This window comes from Nothoprocta perdicaria, unplaced genomic scaffold, assembly GCF_003342845.1.
Source record: "Nothoprocta perdicaria isolate Ctin4 unplaced genomic scaffold, notPer1 scaffold_42, whole genome shotgun sequence".
Lineage (NCBI taxonomy): Eukaryota > Metazoa > Chordata > Aves > Tinamiformes > Tinamidae > Nothoprocta > Nothoprocta perdicaria.
This window is the reverse complement of record NW_020455666.1, coordinates 1,396,900-1,415,356: the sequence shown is the minus strand read 5'-3', so window position 1 is coordinate 1,415,356 and position 18,457 is coordinate 1,396,900. Positions and strand designations below refer to the sequence as shown.

Sequence of the window (18,457 nt, the reverse complement as noted above, 5' to 3'; positions counted from 1 at the left end):
ATTCAGCAGAAATGTACAGCTGTCATCAGAAACAGCATCTTTTGTATCACAATCATTTCTGTTTCTTTGCAAGGAGCTGTGGCTGAAATCTTTATAGTTCACAAATATAATAATTCAGCTTTGCTGTTAATTACATTCTGTCACTTTTCATTATTAAGATAAAGCAGTTAACTGATGTTTAGGCTCTATCATGTGTTACAGCAAAGGTACCCAGAGACAGACTACACTGTCCCTTCAAATGGGGAGCTGAAGAATGAACTGAGAGAATGACTCCTATGAGTAGAGCTGAGGAAGAATGTAGAGGAGGAGTGTGTATGGTTGTATAAACGAATGAGTGTGTGTGCATATGAATATATACATACACATGAATTCTATGATTCTGTGAGGAATATGTGCCTACTTTTAATATATACATATATTCCATATAGTCATACCTACTTGACAGGAAATGAGTGTGTTTTTAAAGGAAATTATTTAAAACTCTGCTTCCTATGTTGCTTAATACCCTAAGTCTATAAATTACTTTTGCTCATTTAAGGCATACTTCAAAACATCTCTGAAAAGTTCTATTTCTAAACATAATGTTGTTTGCAATGTAACTTTAATTACTACACTTATGAAACTCATGTAAATGCTTCATTTCAGAACAAGCAAATGTTTGGTTGAACATCAGATTTGTTTTTTTTAATAGTCAGCTGCTAAAAATCTTTGGGGTTTATCTGAAAGTAAAATGTAGTGACTGCATGACTTTACATGTAAAGATTGTGGTGAAATAGAAATTGAGATGATGTGTTTACATATATTTTAGCATTGTCATTAACAGAAAAGATTCTGAAAACATGGGTGTCATTGTAGCTAGTAAGAACGGCTGTTTGTTATTTCAGAGCAGAATACAATTTAACGTAGTAAAAGATTCTGGGTATGCAGAGACACTGCAGTAGCAAGGGAGAGGATATAAACATGTAAACAAAAAAACCATCATCATTACACAGGCAGTAGCTAGTAGTATGATCCTACAGGCAGTGTTCTCAAGCAGGAAAAAGCATTAACATGCTTTGCCAAGAGAATTGGATTTCCTTCCATTCTTATCTCATCCATACTTGTGCGGATATAACGCGTGTTGTTAGATTTGCAGAATGTGTCATCATTGATTGTAGTGATATTGTTGTACTGCAAAACAAAATGAAGTTTGATTATTCATTGAAAAAAATCAAGCTTTTTTATTCTTTTTAACTTCACATTTTGTTGTGATTGAGATTGACTTATATGTCTGTAGAACATACACATAGGAACTGTATATTACCCAATCTATGAGCAGATAAATGATTTGACATTGTACTTATTACAAAGGATTATTTCTTATATTCTATTTCTAATCCTTATCTACAGAAACCAAAGAAATTCTGGCACAGTATCTAGTTGATCTAGCTTCTGACAGCAAAAGAAACTTTTAAGTCTTAACTACTTTTTCTTCCTGTGCATTTAAAAGAGGTTCAGTTTGAATGCTGAATGTGGCATACACATTAGAGATGAAGCGTATTAGTTGGCTGAGTATAAGATAACAGCAGCACAATTGCACAACTGATTTGAAATATATTACTGTTGAGGCTCTTGGTAACACTGTACCTGAAGATGCAGAATACGCAGGCTCTCAGGTAAGTTAAGGGGAACCGATTCCAGTGCATTATGTCCTAAGTAGAGGTAGGCCAAATTTGTCAACCTCTAGTAGAAAGAAGAGAAGGATTGTTAATGATTATATTAGCTAGGGGTTGAGTTACTTATGGGTCTCTGATAAGAGGTCAGTATTTTTTTATGATAATGTATGATGATTGAATGCCTCTGAAGATTTTTATTTCTTCTTGCATGAAGCATTCTGTTCTGCTGAGAATGTTGAATTCTGTTATGTGAAGAAACTTGCAGAACAGGCCTTCTGTGATTTGGAAAGTATTAGCATCTGGGCTATAAAACTTAAGACTATTTTTACAGCTGTATGCTAGTTTATCAGTGATTAAGGAGTCCTCAGAATTGTATTTGAGCTATCAATTTTGAATCCAGTATGTCTTTGTGTATGTGAGAGGAAGAAAAGTAGGTAACATTATATTTCAAAGTTGAAGTAATTTTTTAGATTTAGTATGTATGAGAGAGTGAGCACATTAGGAGCTGTTTTTCTGAAGTACTTTCAAAACAAAAGGAAACCTGTAAAGCTACCCRGTAGTCTGTTTCTTGAATTATAAAACCTATTGTCTTTTGCTTACCTTGAAGGCATTTGCTTTGATTCCTCTGCTCTTGATTCTGTTTTGGTTTGCATTAAACGTTGTTAGCTTAGGAGGGAGAACAGGGAGCTTTACAAGTCGATTTTCAGCAAGAGAAAGCTCTTCCAGTAAGAGAAGCTTTGAAAAGGCTCCATCCTCTATTTCTTCAATCTGATTTCCACTAAAGTCAATTCTTCTCAAGGTAGCTTTGCACAAAAGAAATGAAAATTTTTGAATTTATAACAGCATCATATGTAAAATGTGCATAGCTGGATATAAATTAGGTGTAATATTGTAACAATGGATGAACTATCCTATTTTGATTTGCAAATTGCAATACTGTGAAAATCCACGTTTAGATTTGTTCATAGCCTAAAAGTTGTTGAAGAGCAGGAAAATATGCTGGTCTCTCCCTCTCTTCCTGGAGACGAAACAATGTAAGACATAGATAGAAGTTGTAGAATAAGATAGCTAGGAGATATTTCTTCAGAATGTTTGAATGACTTTTCATACAWGGTTGTCTGTGATACAGTTAAACTTCATTCTGAGCAATCTGTACTTTCTTTATTTGATTTGGTGGGAAAGTAAGATACATGGGCCAAAGCAKGTTTTCATGTTACCACTTGAGAAGAGTGGTTCCTCTTCTATGTATGAGTTCTAAATTAAATAGATAATAAAATCAATGGAGTCAGTATAAAATGCATCTTATTTTGGTGTTCTTGTCATGTTATTAAAGAATAAAAACTTTAGATTAATTATCACTTAAGCGCAAATTGATATTTGAATATTTACTTACTAATGTCAGCAAAATCTGAGACTGCTATCCTTTTTATTTTGTTAAATCGTGCATAAAGATATGCTGTTTCCTTTGGCAGTGGAGGTACAGCTTCAATATCTATTTCTTCACAGTACACTGATCCACTTAAACACACACAGAGAAGACAAGTAGGTAAATCTGAAAGAAAATTGTAAGTAGACAGTTTGAAGATTCACCTGTCATACGCCTTAATATACAAAATATAATTTCTGTAGTTTTAGCTTATTTGTTTCTTCTGTCTGGAGCAAGTTCTGAGGTGACTTAATATTCTAGTTTTTGTTTTTGTCTTGTGGGTCTTTGGAGTTTTTTTGAGTGGTGTGTTCTTTTCAGGAATGTCACTTACATTGTGTATTCTTATCTGCRCTTATCTTGAGGTGCTATCAATATTCACTTTCACACTAACTGACTTACAGTGTTTTGTGAATAGAAGGTGGATACAGAAGGATTTTGCCAGAYAAACTGTCAAAATAGAAGATGGAAGTCTTTGCGACATAGAAATATGTACAAGGGAAACATCTGTAACTACATTTTCAAAATGGAAAGGAAAACATCTGAAAGTACATCCTAAGTTTACTTATGTATTAATCATTACTATGTCTTATGAACAGCTCTTTGGGTACCTTGCCAAAGCAAAAGAATATTTTTACAGCTTTACCTAGATCAGAAAGAGAGTATCTCTTAGTCTCATCAGTTTTAAAAAGAGTATTAAAGCACTTTTTCTTGTAGTTATTTGTGTTTTAATTTTGAAACTGTCCATGTAGGTACCATAATTGCATTAAAACTTTTCTTGTTCTGCAGCTAATGATTTAGTGGAGTTGTTGGACAATACCGGGAAGACAAGYCAATATATCTAATACAGTAACTTGTATTTTCTTAGAAGTGCTGTCTAAAATTGAWTTAAGATCTTGAGCTTTGACTTTATGCATGTGCCATGTGTCAGACTTCAGCTCTCTACCGTGTTTGCTTTTCTGGATTTTGTCTCTTATTTGTCATGTCTGTTAGTACACAAAATATGGTTGTGAAGCAGCACTGGCACTGTTTTAAAGGCAGCAGCTCTTGTGTCTCTGACAAGAAGCTTTGGTGTGATTTTTGAGCTCATTTTATGAGGGCTTGTTGCTGAATCCCTCTTGATTATAACTAATCTTGATTTTAAACATTCGTGGAGGTTGATACATCAGTGGTCTTGCTGAATCATCTATGTGTTTTGTATGCTGCTAGCAAGAAGAAAAACGTCAAAACCACATAAACATTAACCTCCCTGATTGTCAGATGTCAGTTAGGGCAGCCATAAGCGAGATGTTTAAATAATATATGGGAAAACTGTTTAAGGAATTTAAACGTGCCTTTCATCATGACTTCGTCAACCGGTGCACCTCATTGGATTGTTTCTTTTTTCTTGTTTGTCCTGTCTAGCTTATTTAACTTGGATATATCTCTGACTGATGAGCAGCTTTGCAAGCATGAGTAGGTAAATTTATAAGTATCCTTATAAATTATACAACGTGCTTGCAGAATTTACCTGAAGATCCTCTTTCAGTTTGCTCTATCAAAAGCAGAATTTTAGAGGGCTTTCYAAAGAAGATGTTAAAGATGTTCATAAACAAAGATATTAATATTAGTATCTCTTGTGACAACATTAATATTTATTGCTTTAGGTGAAAACTTCCTTTGAACAACTTGGATGTTACAATATTAATATCTGTTAACTTACTTGTATCCTTTGTTGGTTGCACACTACGTTCACTATCATCTCCTTGCAGCCTTAGGGTGATGTTAGGAGAAACATTCCCTCCATCCTTTGTGGAAAGCAAATGTTATCAAAAAAAATTATATAAGTCTTAAAGAGCACACCTCTAGCAAAAAGAAAAAGAACATTCTATATATGCCAAGTTCAAAAACACTAGCGACTGTGTGGAAGGAATATGTGGTAGGTGTCTATAAAACTTGAGACTCTGAAAATAGATTACGTTATGCAAACTTTTGAAGAGTTTGCCTTCATAATGATATTGATAAACAATTTGTATGGATGTAGGCTGTGTGTGTTTTGCTTTACCAAAATCATCTTAGTAAAATAACACTTCCTTTCACTTAGTTGTTCCAAATTTCCTCCTGAAATATTCTCCATATATTTTCAAGAGCATGAAAACTTGATTTTCAGACTTCTTTTCAGAAAGTAGCCCAAAGGTAGTAATGCTGTTTCCACTGAGCTGTGACTAAGTCCATTGTAAGATCTAGACTGCTAATGGAGCCTGCAGCGATGCAAGAAATAGTTAACTTTGCCCTGAATACAGTAGGAATTTTAGATTTACACAGTGAGTCATACTATGATTTGCCTGTATTAGACATTTTTTTTGGTTTGGTTTACAATTGTACTTGGCTAGTCTCTTGTTGTCCCTTTGATAAGGGATAGTTGTAGGAAAGAGTCGTGGTCCTTGCTGCTCTACCTGTCAATTCAGAACATATGGGGAGAAGTACCGTGCCAGGTATACAAAAACRTTCTCTGTGCTTGAAGTTCAGAGTCGTGGCAGGAGTACAGTGACCACAGGGAGAGCTTCCATACAGATTCTGATTATGCACAAGTGAACTGTTTTTTCTATTTCCTCATTCAGGCAGGTGTGATACAGTTCATCTGCCAGGGTAACGTTGAAGTAACACTGTCAATTTAATTATGATACTGTTTTTGTTTTACTTAAGTTCTTACCTGTGTTTTACTGTGGAAATTTTTGTGTTCAGGCATATAAAATCCTCAAGCTTGAAACAAAGCCTGAGAAGCAAATATTTTGGACAGTTTCTGTCTCTTTGACCGTTTTTTGGCCTATGAGTCATCCTTCACTTGGCTCCTCCCTGCATCTATCTATCCAGACTATGGATAGATACTCTGATTTTTCTAAGCAAGTGAGAGTGCTGGAGACAGCTTAGCAGATGTAGAATGGAACTTCTATGCAGGTTATGAAGTTTTACAGTGTTTTTTTTGTAGAGAAGCTAGACTGGAACAGTCAGAAGGAAAGAATCAAACATTTTTGTTCTGGGAGAAAATCTACCCTCAGAGTTGTTGTCAGAGTTGTTAATCTTGGTGCAATCCAGGAACCAAGCTGACTGTTGCCAAAGTGGCTTGGTCATTTGGCTTGTAGAATATTCCTATGCTGTGGGAAAACTAGCTTTAGTATTTAAAAAAAAAGTCATTTTGTGTGCTAGGACTTGACACTTGAGAATTATTTCTTTTCATATTTTTTTCCTGTATATCTGCAAGACTTTTATGGGTATGTAGGCCTTTGCCCCTTTATCTTGGTATTTCCATGTAATGAAACCCGATTTGTTACTGTAGGAATTATGTTAGGAATTTATGCATAGGTTCAGTTAAAATTGGATAAAGGCATATGTATTTTTTGTTTGTTCATAAGGCKATTTTTAATATCCTTCTATAAAAAGCATTTTTGCTCATCATAGCAGTATCTGCACTGGGWGTGGTTTTCTAGTACAGTATCCTACTTGAGACATGACGCAAGGAAAAGTGTACTTGTGAGTTCTCTGTGGAATACAGAGAGAAAGTAATTTCTGTAAGAAATGACAAATGGGGYAACAAAACAGTGTGATGTATTATTTGAAGAATACTGTCAAGTGCACAAAGTGAAACAATACGTTTTCCCTCCTTCCCCAATACTTAATATTTTGGAAGTATTTCCTGATCTGCTATAAAAAAAAATCCCTAGTCATAGAATAGAATCAATGCAGAAAATAGTTTGCATTATAAATGCAGAGAAGTCATGACTTAACTAAGTAATGCACTAAGGTAATGTTGACCTTCCTATATATTGAAATCCACCTCCATGACGTGCTGTGCCTCTCTAACACCCCTTCAGAGGCAGCCCAAGCAGAGGTATGACACTTTTAACTGTCTCTTTCAGCTGAGGCTACTTCCCTGTGTTTGTATTCTCTGTTTAAGCATTAAACATTTTAGCATCGTTATGTGTAGAGTCACACAGCAAAAACACTGAGGTTTGACCACCTGGGGGTGCTGGTGAGTGCTGTAAGGTACACTCATTACTGACTCTGGGGCTCTTAGTGTTAATATCATAGGTGACTACAGCAACTCGGGATATTCCACAGAAGTTCAAGACTGCTAAATTGGTAACATAAAAGAATTACTGTAGTTTATGATGACGTGCTATTTATGATAAAAACTACTGTTTCAAATATCACTGTCGTATCAAAAAAAGTACACTTAAACTTGTTCTCAATTATTGCATTAATACAATGTTATTCAGACTGTTCAGCTACTCTGATAGTACATATTCTTCAAGACAATCTTAAAATACTAGGCACATGCATATAGCGTAGTTAACAATGATTCTTTAGTCTTATGCTAGTCTCTTGTGGTTTTGTTACAGACCGTAGCAAGGGTAGTATTTTTGTGGTTTGATTTGAATACYAGCCCTTACAAGGCTTTTCCATGAAACTTGCATACATGCATTTTGCACCTCATTCTCTCATAATGCTTAGCAGTTAAAAATATGAAAACATAAAATTGACAAGTACCTCTTTTATATCCTTGATTTTCRTTTCATAATCTTGTTCGATCAGGCTTCCTAGAGCAATGTCTGCATCATACTCATAAACCTTGAGTGATTCTTGCTGTAGAGGTGGTGCTGACTTCACCAAAGATACAAACACAAACAGAAAAAAAGGCTGCAAAGTCTTCATTTTAGCAGAGAACAATGTATCTGGCTTTCACTGAGCTGTTGAAGAACTGCTGGAGCCTTGACCATGGAGAATACTTTCTTTGTGACTGCAAATGAAAATGCAATCCGTCAAAACAATATTTAAAGCCTAGAAGACTAGTTGGCAGGGGTTTCTAACGCATAAGGAACATGGAACAACTTTTAACTCTTGGTATCCTTTAATTAGACTTTAGTATTATATGAACTGTTCAAAAGAAACTAGAAAATCATRAACAGACGTTTCCAATTAATAAGAAAAATCTTATCTTGTATTTTCTTGTTTCTGAGCATATTCTAATAATAGCTTGAAGATTTTGGTAAAGCATTGTTTGAAATATTTGGCATGTATGTTGCTGAACTAATTAAAACAGCAGAAGTTCAAATGTGCCTTTTTGTTTTGTCAGAATGAGTTTCACATCTAATTATTCTATAACAACMATCTATCTCTGTGTTATCTTTCTGTTTGAAAATAAAAAACAGAAAAACTACCTTTCCCTAAGGAGGATGCTTTACAGGCTGTAAACTTTTTTTAAAAAAGCTACAATGGTAATCTAAAAACTATTGAAATACTTTTTCAAATAAGAGAAAAATGTTACATAAAAGACTTGTTTGCTGTAGTTAATTTTTTATTTAAGTTTTATTGAGCATATTTTTAGAAGAAAAGTCTACCTACCGTTTTTGCAGAGGCACAGTCCTTCTGTGATTGTCCTGAAACCAGATATTCTTATCTACATGTTAACCCAGCTTGGTTTGATGAAAGAGTAAAGTTATGGATTACATCCAAGTTGTTGAAATGAATACTATTCCACAGATTGACAGTCTTAAAAGTGCTTTCCATGGGCTAGAAAATGCTTTGCCAGCATTCTTTCCATAGGGTAAGAGGTAATATCCTGGAGCAGGGGGTTGTACTTGGAATAACATTTATAAATTGTAAAAGTAGGATGAACAAGATACATTTAATATTACTTGTTACCATTAATGAAAATGGTAACTTTATGCTAAATGGTGATTTTTTCCCTTGTAATTGCTAAAGTTCTTTGTGTAAATTAAATATTCTGCAAAATAGAGGTCTATAACAAGGCATGTGTTATCCATTTTGTGCAATGGTTTAACTAAGAGACAAAGCAGCTGCTTTCTGCCTGAGACAGAGGTAGAGCCAAAATATACGTAAAGTATATTAGTCACATTTTTCAAAGTAATAAAATCTTTAATTGCAAGTTGTGTGTGTTTAGAAAACATTCAAGTAAGCATGAAATGCAAATCATTTAGTCCAAAGAGCTTTGAAAACACAAAATACTTTAATCATTTCAGACAAATAATTATTACATCTTCCTAGAAAATTTATTGAAAAAAATTTTTCACAATAAATGTTTTGAATAAACTGTGTACTAATAGCATAGGTAACCTAATAAACAATACCCAGGCTTAGAATTTTCATCTGAAGTAAAAGCTGCAATTTTCTAGATTTTAATGCATTTCTTCTTCCCCATGTTATTTCTTTCTATCTATTTTTGGTAGTCAGTGTAAATGGGAGCCAGATGACCAAAGTTTACAAAGTAGATTTTTTGAGTCTTTTAAAAACTATGTAGCAATAAAACAGTTTGGGGGAGATATTCAGAATTAYATTTACTTCATTTCTACAGTTTGGGGAGTTTTTCTTTAGATAGCCCTGCTGGTTAGGATAATGTTGAGGATAAACATGGATTTACTGAGTTATATTTTTTATAAATTCTGTCTTTTTTGTAAACTGGATGTCTATATTAAGTAAATCTATAGATTAGAGTTGCCRGTAAGCCATTTGCTCTATTTCCTTTTCCAATTTATAACAACTTAACAATTTATGAACTGAGGGTTTTATCAAAATGTTTTTAATTTGATTCATTTGCAAATTAAACTGTTGTAGTTGCAATTTACAGCATGCTCTAGCATAATGATTTCCTATGAGTATATAACTGAAATGTAAAGGTAAGAGAACCATAATAATGTAAACTGGATTCTGAATCATATTCTTTGCTATTTTGCTGGAACAATAACAAACTGAAACTTGAGTTCCAGTTTTTGCGGTTAGTATGTTAAGGTGTTTTCCATTGCAGGGCCTGGGAACTTTCAGTCATAAGCACTGGTTTGGATAGAAAAGATGGTTTTGCCATCATGAAGAAAAATATTGGAGTAAATCAACCATCTCTYACCAGTTCATGCATGTTTTAGGATTAATAACAGCATCTTTGCTTTCTTAGTGTTCCACTGGATTGTCTCCCAAGCCCCTCTTCCAGGTGTCCAGATCAAGATTTCATTTTGCTCTGGAAAATCAAAATTCTTCTTAATTTTGAATGTAGTCAAAGAATAAATGCTCTAAGGTATTAAGCATGGTATGTTAGGTAAGTGCTTTCTTATGGTGTTACTGAGGTTTACCTTAGGATATAGCTTCACCATATTTCAGTCTGGAAGAACCCCATTAGTCCTGTCCCATATTCTATCTGGTCAGCCTACCTTGTGCCAGGGGGAAAAAAAATCAGTGAATCATTTGACGTAATTTTCTATGAACGTTTTCCAGGTGCTTTCATCAGCACAAGGAAAGGCACAAGAGCCTGCAAGTAAGTTAAGATAATATTGCTTCTTTTAGCAGCAGTGATGGTTTATTCTTGTTCAAAATGAATTGCAATGTCTTCAGTACCCAAAATAACTCATTATCTGAAACAAATGTGGTTCATATACCTTAGTCATAGGGAAGCTAGCAGGAATAATCACCATGACAAAGACAATGCTTTTTAGAAACAGCTGACAAGTTTGATATATAGGTATTGATTTCCTTAGTTCTAGTTAAAAGGATCCGGAAGTGATTTCTTTTCTGAAAACCTGAATAAGTTCTGTTGTTAAGTAACTGAGCTCTAATTTCTGAAGATGGCCTTGAAAAATATATAGGGGATGCTTTCTAATTTCATCAGGTGCATCCCTCTTTGAGAGGATGCAGTATCTCATTTCAAAGACCGTTTTTTCCCCAAAAAAATTTTATTTGAAGTATGATGCATTTAAAATGGCTCTTTTACTTATAGCATTGAAACAACATTCTGGTTTAAATGAGAATAATAGTAATTTTCATACAGTTTTATACAGATGTGAAATGTAGCTGAAAGCATAAATGAAGTTTAACATYGCCTTCATTCTAGTAGAGGGAAGCCAAGACACTCCAACAAGGAACACTCACTTTCTGGATTCTGCTCTCTGAAAACTTAAGGATCTTAAACTTAAGGAAGCATAAGGAATTTAAAGGACTAGAGTTGCATACAAAATGTCAGTTTTCCTTAAAAATGAAGCTGTGCAGGGGCATACGGTAGAAGATATCATGAGCAGTTCATATCCAGGATATGTTGCCAGATAAAATGACCTCAGCTTAATTGAGAGGGCAGCTGTGTCTATTTTCCACGTGTTTCAGCCAAAACAAGTTCTCGCAGTTGCTAGTGTGTTATTTAGCTCTATACTGGAGTACGTTTAGTACTTGATCTTTAATAGTGTAGTACCGAAGAGATAGAAGAAGATTCTATGTACTTTAACATTGCTTTAAAAATGTTGCAATGCATTTGAAAACAGAACTGAGGGCTGGATGACGATGCTTGTCTGTGAGAGGCAGTAGCTCAAAAGTGCTGTGGAGTTGAATGAGCCAAGGAGGTTGTAACCAGAGGGACAGCCCTTYCTCTCTATGGGGTGTTTGGTTGCAAATGGCTTTTCCAGAACATCCCTGGGAGTTCCCTGGGAGCTCTGCTCAGGAGCAGGGCACAGGGTTGTTTAATGGGAGACAGAAGACTAGGAAGCGGGATGGGCAAAGAAAACGCAAAAAGGGTCTTGGCTTTGGGTCAGTTTGGGTAAATTAATAATAAGGTAGGTTATTTAGTAATACAGTGACGAAGAGAAAGCAGTAGGGAGAGTTCCATAAGATTGTTATCAGGGTCCTCCGTCTGAAATAGAAGCGAAGCAGAGTGTTTTTTGTTTTTCTTGTCAATGCTTGGCGTGGTTCTGTAGGTAAAATCACATGTATTTTTTGCAGCTGTTTAAAGACTTTAGTTTTCACCTGGTATGATAATCTCAAAAGGACATAACTGACTTTATGGTTTGTAGTTTTTGTTTTTCTGTTGGCTTTTTAAGTGTTCTCAGAAGAAAGCAGTATGAAATATTGCTTGGTTTCCTCATGCCTCAAGGAGTGGCAATCATGGAATTACTTATACAAAATGATAAATGTAAAGGCCAGTGTTGTTKTTTTTCTTTYTAATGTTTTAGAGAGTAACAGATAGTTATTTATTCAGACTGAAGACATGAAATTTTCAARGAATGAAACAGGCATAAAACGATATTGAAATGGAACTCAATGCTGCTGTTGTTGTTCATTCTTCCTACAGTAAATAACTTGACTATTCTGACTCATTCTCCATTTTCTTCTTCTAAATGCAGCTCTTTTCTGCTGGATGCCTAATGCATTTTGATGAATTGAGGCTTCTTGTGTGTTTGTCTCCCCARTGGTACAGCGCAGCACTTTCACCGCTGCCTCTGTGTGGTGCATATCCTTCTCTGCCATTTGCTGAAGTCACAATACGGGAGTGCGAAATTTATTGTGTGTATATGTGTAGAACTCATAACATACAACAGCATATATATGCGTTGGTCTGTAGCTGAAAAGGTCATATAGTAGCAATGGAAAACAATTTTGTTAATATTTCAAATCTCTTCTGGGATATATATTTTTTTCTATTAAAATAGCATGTTTTCCTTTCATATTTTTCAGATAGGAAATGCCTATGTTTATTGCTTGCAATGATCAAGTTAGGAAACAATGAAGGAAATTGATTCGTATTATAACAATGGAATGTGAATATTTTAAAGGAAATCAGAAAAGTGGAAATATAAAACATCTGTTGACTAGAAAGGAGCTTCTTGCCTTTATAGAGTAATACTATATTCATATTAATAAAGCTACAGAATTATAGCTAGATTATTTGTATATACTGTGGGTAGTGTTTTGATAGGAGTACTTACGGATATGTGTATGTAAGATGAGGTTTTGATGAGTATTTAAATCAGGTGATGAATACACACATATGTTCTTCCTTTAAGAAATTAAAGGCCTACTTGAGGTTGATAAGTTCTAACAAGCTTTTTTAATTTCTAAAGTTAAATATATAGCATTATATATATATATACACACTCCTCAATATATAGTCTAAGATTTAGCAACATCATATATGGATGTTTTCCTAGCACTCATCTATTTTTCCTATGAAAATATTGATGTTTCTATGATGCTAAAAAGATTTATCAGGAAATTAAGTATTTGTTTGGTTCTGTTTCTAGACATAAGACATAATTGAAAAAAATAGCTCAAATATGATATTGCACTATTTTTAGCTTGCTTAAAGCAATTTCTGTTCTACTTTGAAACAATAGAGTGGTTAATCGGTGTTATTTGTGCGAAAAGCCTAATTTTTAAAAATAGAGCTTTTGTTTTTGTTCTACTTGATGAACATTTGTAACAAACTGTTAAGCTTTTAATACCTCTAAGCTTTTAATACCTCTATCTCTTTAGAACAAAATAGCTGCTGCTTATCTTTTTTCTTCCAATTGCACTCTGAATGGAGGCTTGTGCTTAGTACGTAATTTCTTCACAGTGAAATTTACTTGAATACTGCACTAAACCAGTATTTTATTAAAATATACAGTATGCTTCTCTYCTAAATAATGAAGATGCGGAATGAAAAGTCAGTCCAGCTTTAGTATGAAGTTCTTAAACATCTTTTTGCCTCAGATGAAAGTGATTGCATGTATTTACACAATTCAGATGAACTTTTTCACATGCTTTCTTTTAGCACAAATTTATGCAATCTTACTTCATTACAACTTAAAATAGTCAGTGGAAGGCAAAGGTAGTTGCTAGTGTAATAGTAATTTTTAGGTATCCTAAGCTATTTGCTATATGGATTATAGTGTAATATTGGGATATGATTTAAATTACTAGTTATCCCTCTCAGCTTATTCATGCTATATATATATTCCCCATAACTTTTATGTCTTCAAAACAGCTATTGTGCAAGCAAGCAAGTCTATGCTAGCTTTAATCTAGCTGGTAGGGATAGCAATTGCGGTAAGATTTGTTTTCATATTGTTTATTGTAAGCTACCARTCCAGAAATGAGTCCTTCATACTCAGGCTGCTGTCTATTGGTGGTATGATTGCTTTGCTTTTACTGCTAGTATTATATTTCTAACTATGTCAGTAATGGCTTATTTATCTAAAATAAAATCCTACGTCCACTTGATAGGTGTATCTTAACCCAAACTAGCCAACTGCTTCAAAATGGATATTAATAACGCGCAAGGAAGGAAGGGTTTCCATATATGCACGTTAACTGTGACTGCTTCATTTAAAGTAAGCATGAAAGTAATTCTCTTGAGGTTCGTGATCTTCTTCAGTTTCATGATCATTTGTTTCGTGATCATCTTCTGCCGCCTCATATTCTTCTGGTGTTAAAAATCGTCGGAACACTGGTCGTCTTAGTTGTGTTGACTTGTTAACTTTTTGTTCCCCATAATAAATGGTTCTTATGTGAGGAAAGCAGAAGAATGCATATGTGCTTATTGGAACTGTAAGCTTATTTTGGTCCACCCGTATATAAGTTAATTGTTTAATGTTCATTGGATCAATAGATGGACACATCAAGGTAATATTAATAGCTGCAAGAGAGAGAAAAACACTAATTAAAAATTAGAAAATAGTCATATTTAGGAACAGTTGCAAAATTACAATTTAACATTAAAATTTACAACAGAAAAGACTCTTTTGGTTCACAATATTAATATCCTTGCCTTTGTTTTAAAGCAATTTCAAAGATATCAGAATTTTTTCTGCTTTTTTGAAGCATAAAGTTGTAGGGTAAAAGAAATGACTACTATTCTAAATGTAGTGAAGTATRAAGTTGTAGGGTAGAAGAAATGACTATTATTCTAAATGTAGTAATTTTTTATGTGAACGGGGTATTTTCATAACTCCTTTTCTGGATTTTTCTTTTTTTAATCAGAGGGAAGTTGTCTCATCAGAGGGAAGATTTAAAAAGACTTTAACCTGTGTGGGGGGGAAAAAAAAAATGGTGCGGCCGCTTAAAAAAATCTTCTTGGAAACTGAGATGCCAAATCAATTCAAGATTTCCTMTTGTCTGGTCTGAATTAGCTAATAATATGTTTATGCTGTATCTTGAAGAAAATGGGAGGATGTTCCTCTTAGGATCGAAAGCTACAAAGCTCTACTTATTCCTGAGAGGTACATAGTGCCCAGACCTGTGGTGTTTTACTTTGATAAAGTTACTACCAAGAACATACTTTCAATGTCATTGTCTTCAATATACAAATACTGCAGGCTTCTTGGAATGTAGAATACTTGTTTCAGTTTGTTGTGTCCAAGGTTAAGTTCTGAAAGGCTGGGTAAGTTAAAGGCATTGAGTGGCATGTTCTGCAAGTTRTTGTGTGACATTCTTAGAGCGATGAGTTTTGGAAGTCTACTGAAGTAGTTTTCTGGAATATAAGAAATAGAATTATTTTCGAGAGAGAGGTACATAAGTGAAGGTGGTAGATCAGGAGGCATGGTCTGTAATCTGTTGTTGCATAAGTTGATTTGCATTAAATTTTTAAGAGTTGAGAACTGTTTTTCTTGGAGTGCTGAATCATCAAGAAGGTTATTGCAGAGGTCAAGCATGGTTATGTTAGACAGTCCTTGCAGYGTGTTTCCAGATAACCGAGAAATCTTATTGTAACCGAGGAGGAGTCGCTCTAGAGAGCTGGGGAGTGGGAATGGAAATTCTTCTAATTCATTATGCTGTAAATGAAGCTGTACTAAGTTTGAAAGTTTGGCAAAAACACCGGGGTCAATCATGTGAAATTTAATTTTGTTGTAGTTCAAGTTAATTTCTCTTAAGATGGTGACATTAGTAAATGGTCCTGCAAGCACAGTTTCTATCTCATTATTTTGCAGATAGAGCTGTTGGACATGAGCAGGGATATTTGGTATTGTTGTAAGTTTACGATGATCACAGTACATTGATAATGGAAAAGCTGGKGGGCAAAAGCATTCTCTGGCACACTCAACTGGAAAAGGAAAATGAGGAACTCCATCTTGTGTGCTTGGATGAAAATTAAAATAATACGGATGTTCATGATCTAGCTCTTCATCATATTCATCCCCAAAATCATAGTCTTCATGTTGACAAATAACTGTAGCAGTCCAGAGCAGGTGAGTGATTGAGAGCTGACTTAGAATCCCCATACTCCAATTCGTATGTTTTACCCTACTGAAGAGAAGGAAAAAATAAGGTGATCAACTAATCGTAAACTAAATCATATTTAAGCTGTCTCTTTAAGAAAAAGCAGTATAAATAAAATTAAATAAGCGGAGCAGTGCAGTGTTTTGGCAACACTGGCAATTACCTAATAAGCCAAGGAAAAATTTTGATTTCTATCTTTCAAGAAACGAGCTRTAAACAAATTCATGACCTTGAAATATGCATAAGTTTTCTTGTTTGACTTCAGTGAAAAAATAGCTTTGTGCCTGTACTGCACCTATTGCTGAAGGGTTCCACAGCAGTTGGGAGAAGCAGTATGAAAAAATCCCATTCTGCTTTCTTTTCCTTCTTTAATGAATGTTAGACAAGTAGCAAAAGGACTTCATATATGAAGTGTTGTAGTCTGGGATTTGTATTAGACATATAGGTGTTGCATTCTTTCTGGTGTAATGGGAGGCATTAGCTAAGCCTGACAGGTCCCCTTTTAATGGCCACAGATCAAATTTCCAGGGAACATTCCTTCTGCAGGCTGTTGGAAACATATTGTCATTACAGCCTGGATTTCTSTGCCTGTAGCTGGTGGTAATTGTTACTCTTTACATGGAGACTGACTATTTAAAAGCCATATATTTTGCTAGAATTCATGTAAAGACAATTTTAAATGGCTTTTAGTTAGCTTGTGGTATTTCTAAAGGAGAACCTCATTCCAGATACTCTGAGATATACTTGAAGACGGTAGGAGACAGGTATGAAACAAGTATTTCTTTGTGCAAGTCATGTGCTAGGAAGAAAGGCAGATGTCCAAAGTTCAAATGTATGTGGCCCTTTTAAACTGAGGGTATATTTTTCCTGGGAAAATACATTATTTCTTCTCAATGGTGAACTGGCGCAGAGCAAAATTATGAAGGGTCAATATAATTGAATCACAGAAGTGCTCTTTGGAAGAGACTTCTGAAGAGACTTGTGTCTGACTTGACATCTACTGACTTGAAGTCTGAGCTGTAGCTCAGGTCAGCCTAAACTTCGTCAGGGTGAGGCTGGAAAAATTCTARGGGTGGATTTTGCTGGATAACCCAAGTTAGTCCTGTAGTAATATAGCAAAACAGTAATATAATGGAAGTCAGAATTATTGACAACTAATTCTGCAGATCAAATTTCAGATACTTGGAGGCAGTCWTTTTAAAACATTTTATGTAGTCAGAGGAAAATTATGAAGTAAAACTAATCAACTTAGATGAGTCAAAAAGTAACGCTGCTGGCCAAAGCACATAAAGGAGAGAAGAGTTTTGCAAACRGTGATCTCCTGTGCTTTGTACTCCTTATAGATTCCCAATTCATTGATGTTTTCTATGAACAGAAGGAGAGAATCCTAAGGATGTAGTAACAACATCTTAGAATTACTAAATCATCACAATGTGTCCACAAAAGTGATATAGTATTGGTTTTGCTCAAATTTGTGACTAGGTCTCATTTGCATTTGAATGCCTCTTTAATGACTATTTAAAAACAAGTTAGAATGGAATCAGTTGTCTGGAACAACRCTGTAGGTCTTCAGCAAAAGCAGGCTCTTCACATCCCAACAATATTCTCAGCCATCAGAGCTAGTATAAATAAATAATAACAGAAACATGTCTATGCAGTGTGCAGCTTTCTACTAAATCACTGTATAAACACACTAGACTGATAAACCTTGCTRGGTTGAGAAGCAATCCTGTGCTTGAAGAGAATGAATTGCTTTTCAGATTTCTGGCAGCGTGTATCAGGAGAATACTTTATTAGCTTATTTTTAACTCCTACTTAGGCCTGCTGGCACCTATGTATGTAAATAATGACTGTGTTATGACTTCATTATGTTTTTGAACAGATCTTGAAACAATCGGTCCCGGTGTCTATTTAATGTTCTTYATTTTCTTTTGATTCTTGTTACTCTTTCCCTCTTTGCTCTGGGCTCCTTCCCAGAATGTAAGCTTTACTTCCTAGTTCTCTTRCTTTGTTTCAGAGCCTTCTAACTCATGTAGGTGTCAAGATAGTTCTGTCCATACTGACTTTTGTCCTAATAAGCGTTAGAATATTTCTGATTAATAATTTCTGTTCTCAATGCCACAGGAGTACTTATATATCAGGACGAAGTTGCAAGTCTTGCTCAGTTKGAGGCAAGTACTTACACAGACCTTCCTGCAATCAGTCTGCTTGTACTGTAGGCAAGGCTTCTGCATAAAACATGTCTAAGGCCTCATTTCCTTTAAAACAAAGAATCTTAACATGTAAAACTTGATAATAGGGGAGGCAAGTCAAGCACACACAATGTGATAGATTGCAAACTTACAAAATGGAAAGAAAATGGAAAAATCTTCTA

The 18,457-nt window shown here is 34.8% G+C and overlaps 3 protein-coding genes across 3 annotated transcripts in view; 1 reads left to right on the top strand and 2 right to left on the bottom strand.

Annotated features, from left to right (window-relative positions):
- The window catches only part of CENPP (centromere protein P), a 101,545-nt gene that overhangs the window by 11,925 nt on the left and 71,163 nt on the right, over positions 1-18,457 (top strand). The window lies entirely within an intron of this gene.
- On the bottom strand, positions 757-8,510 carry OGN (osteoglycin). The gene is made up of 7 exons (XM_026046015.1): positions 8,461-8,510; positions 7,606-7,855; positions 4,781-4,865; positions 3,049-3,207; positions 2,256-2,458; positions 1,627-1,722; positions 757-1,170 (listed from the first exon to the last, which is right to left on the bottom strand). The coding sequence occupies exons 2-7, from the start codon at positions 7,768-7,770 to the stop codon at positions 1,000-1,002; spliced, it is 879 nt and encodes a 292-aa protein (XP_025901800.1). The 5' UTR covers positions 7,771-7,855; positions 8,461-8,510; the 3' UTR covers positions 757-999.
- OMD (osteomodulin) lies at positions 14,190-16,085 on the bottom strand. Its single transcript, XM_026046013.1, has 2 exons — positions 15,146-16,085; positions 14,190-14,503 (listed from the first exon to the last, which is right to left on the bottom strand). The coding sequence occupies exons 1-2, from the start codon at positions 16,083-16,085 to the stop codon at positions 14,190-14,192; spliced, it is 1,254 nt and encodes a 417-aa protein (XP_025901798.1).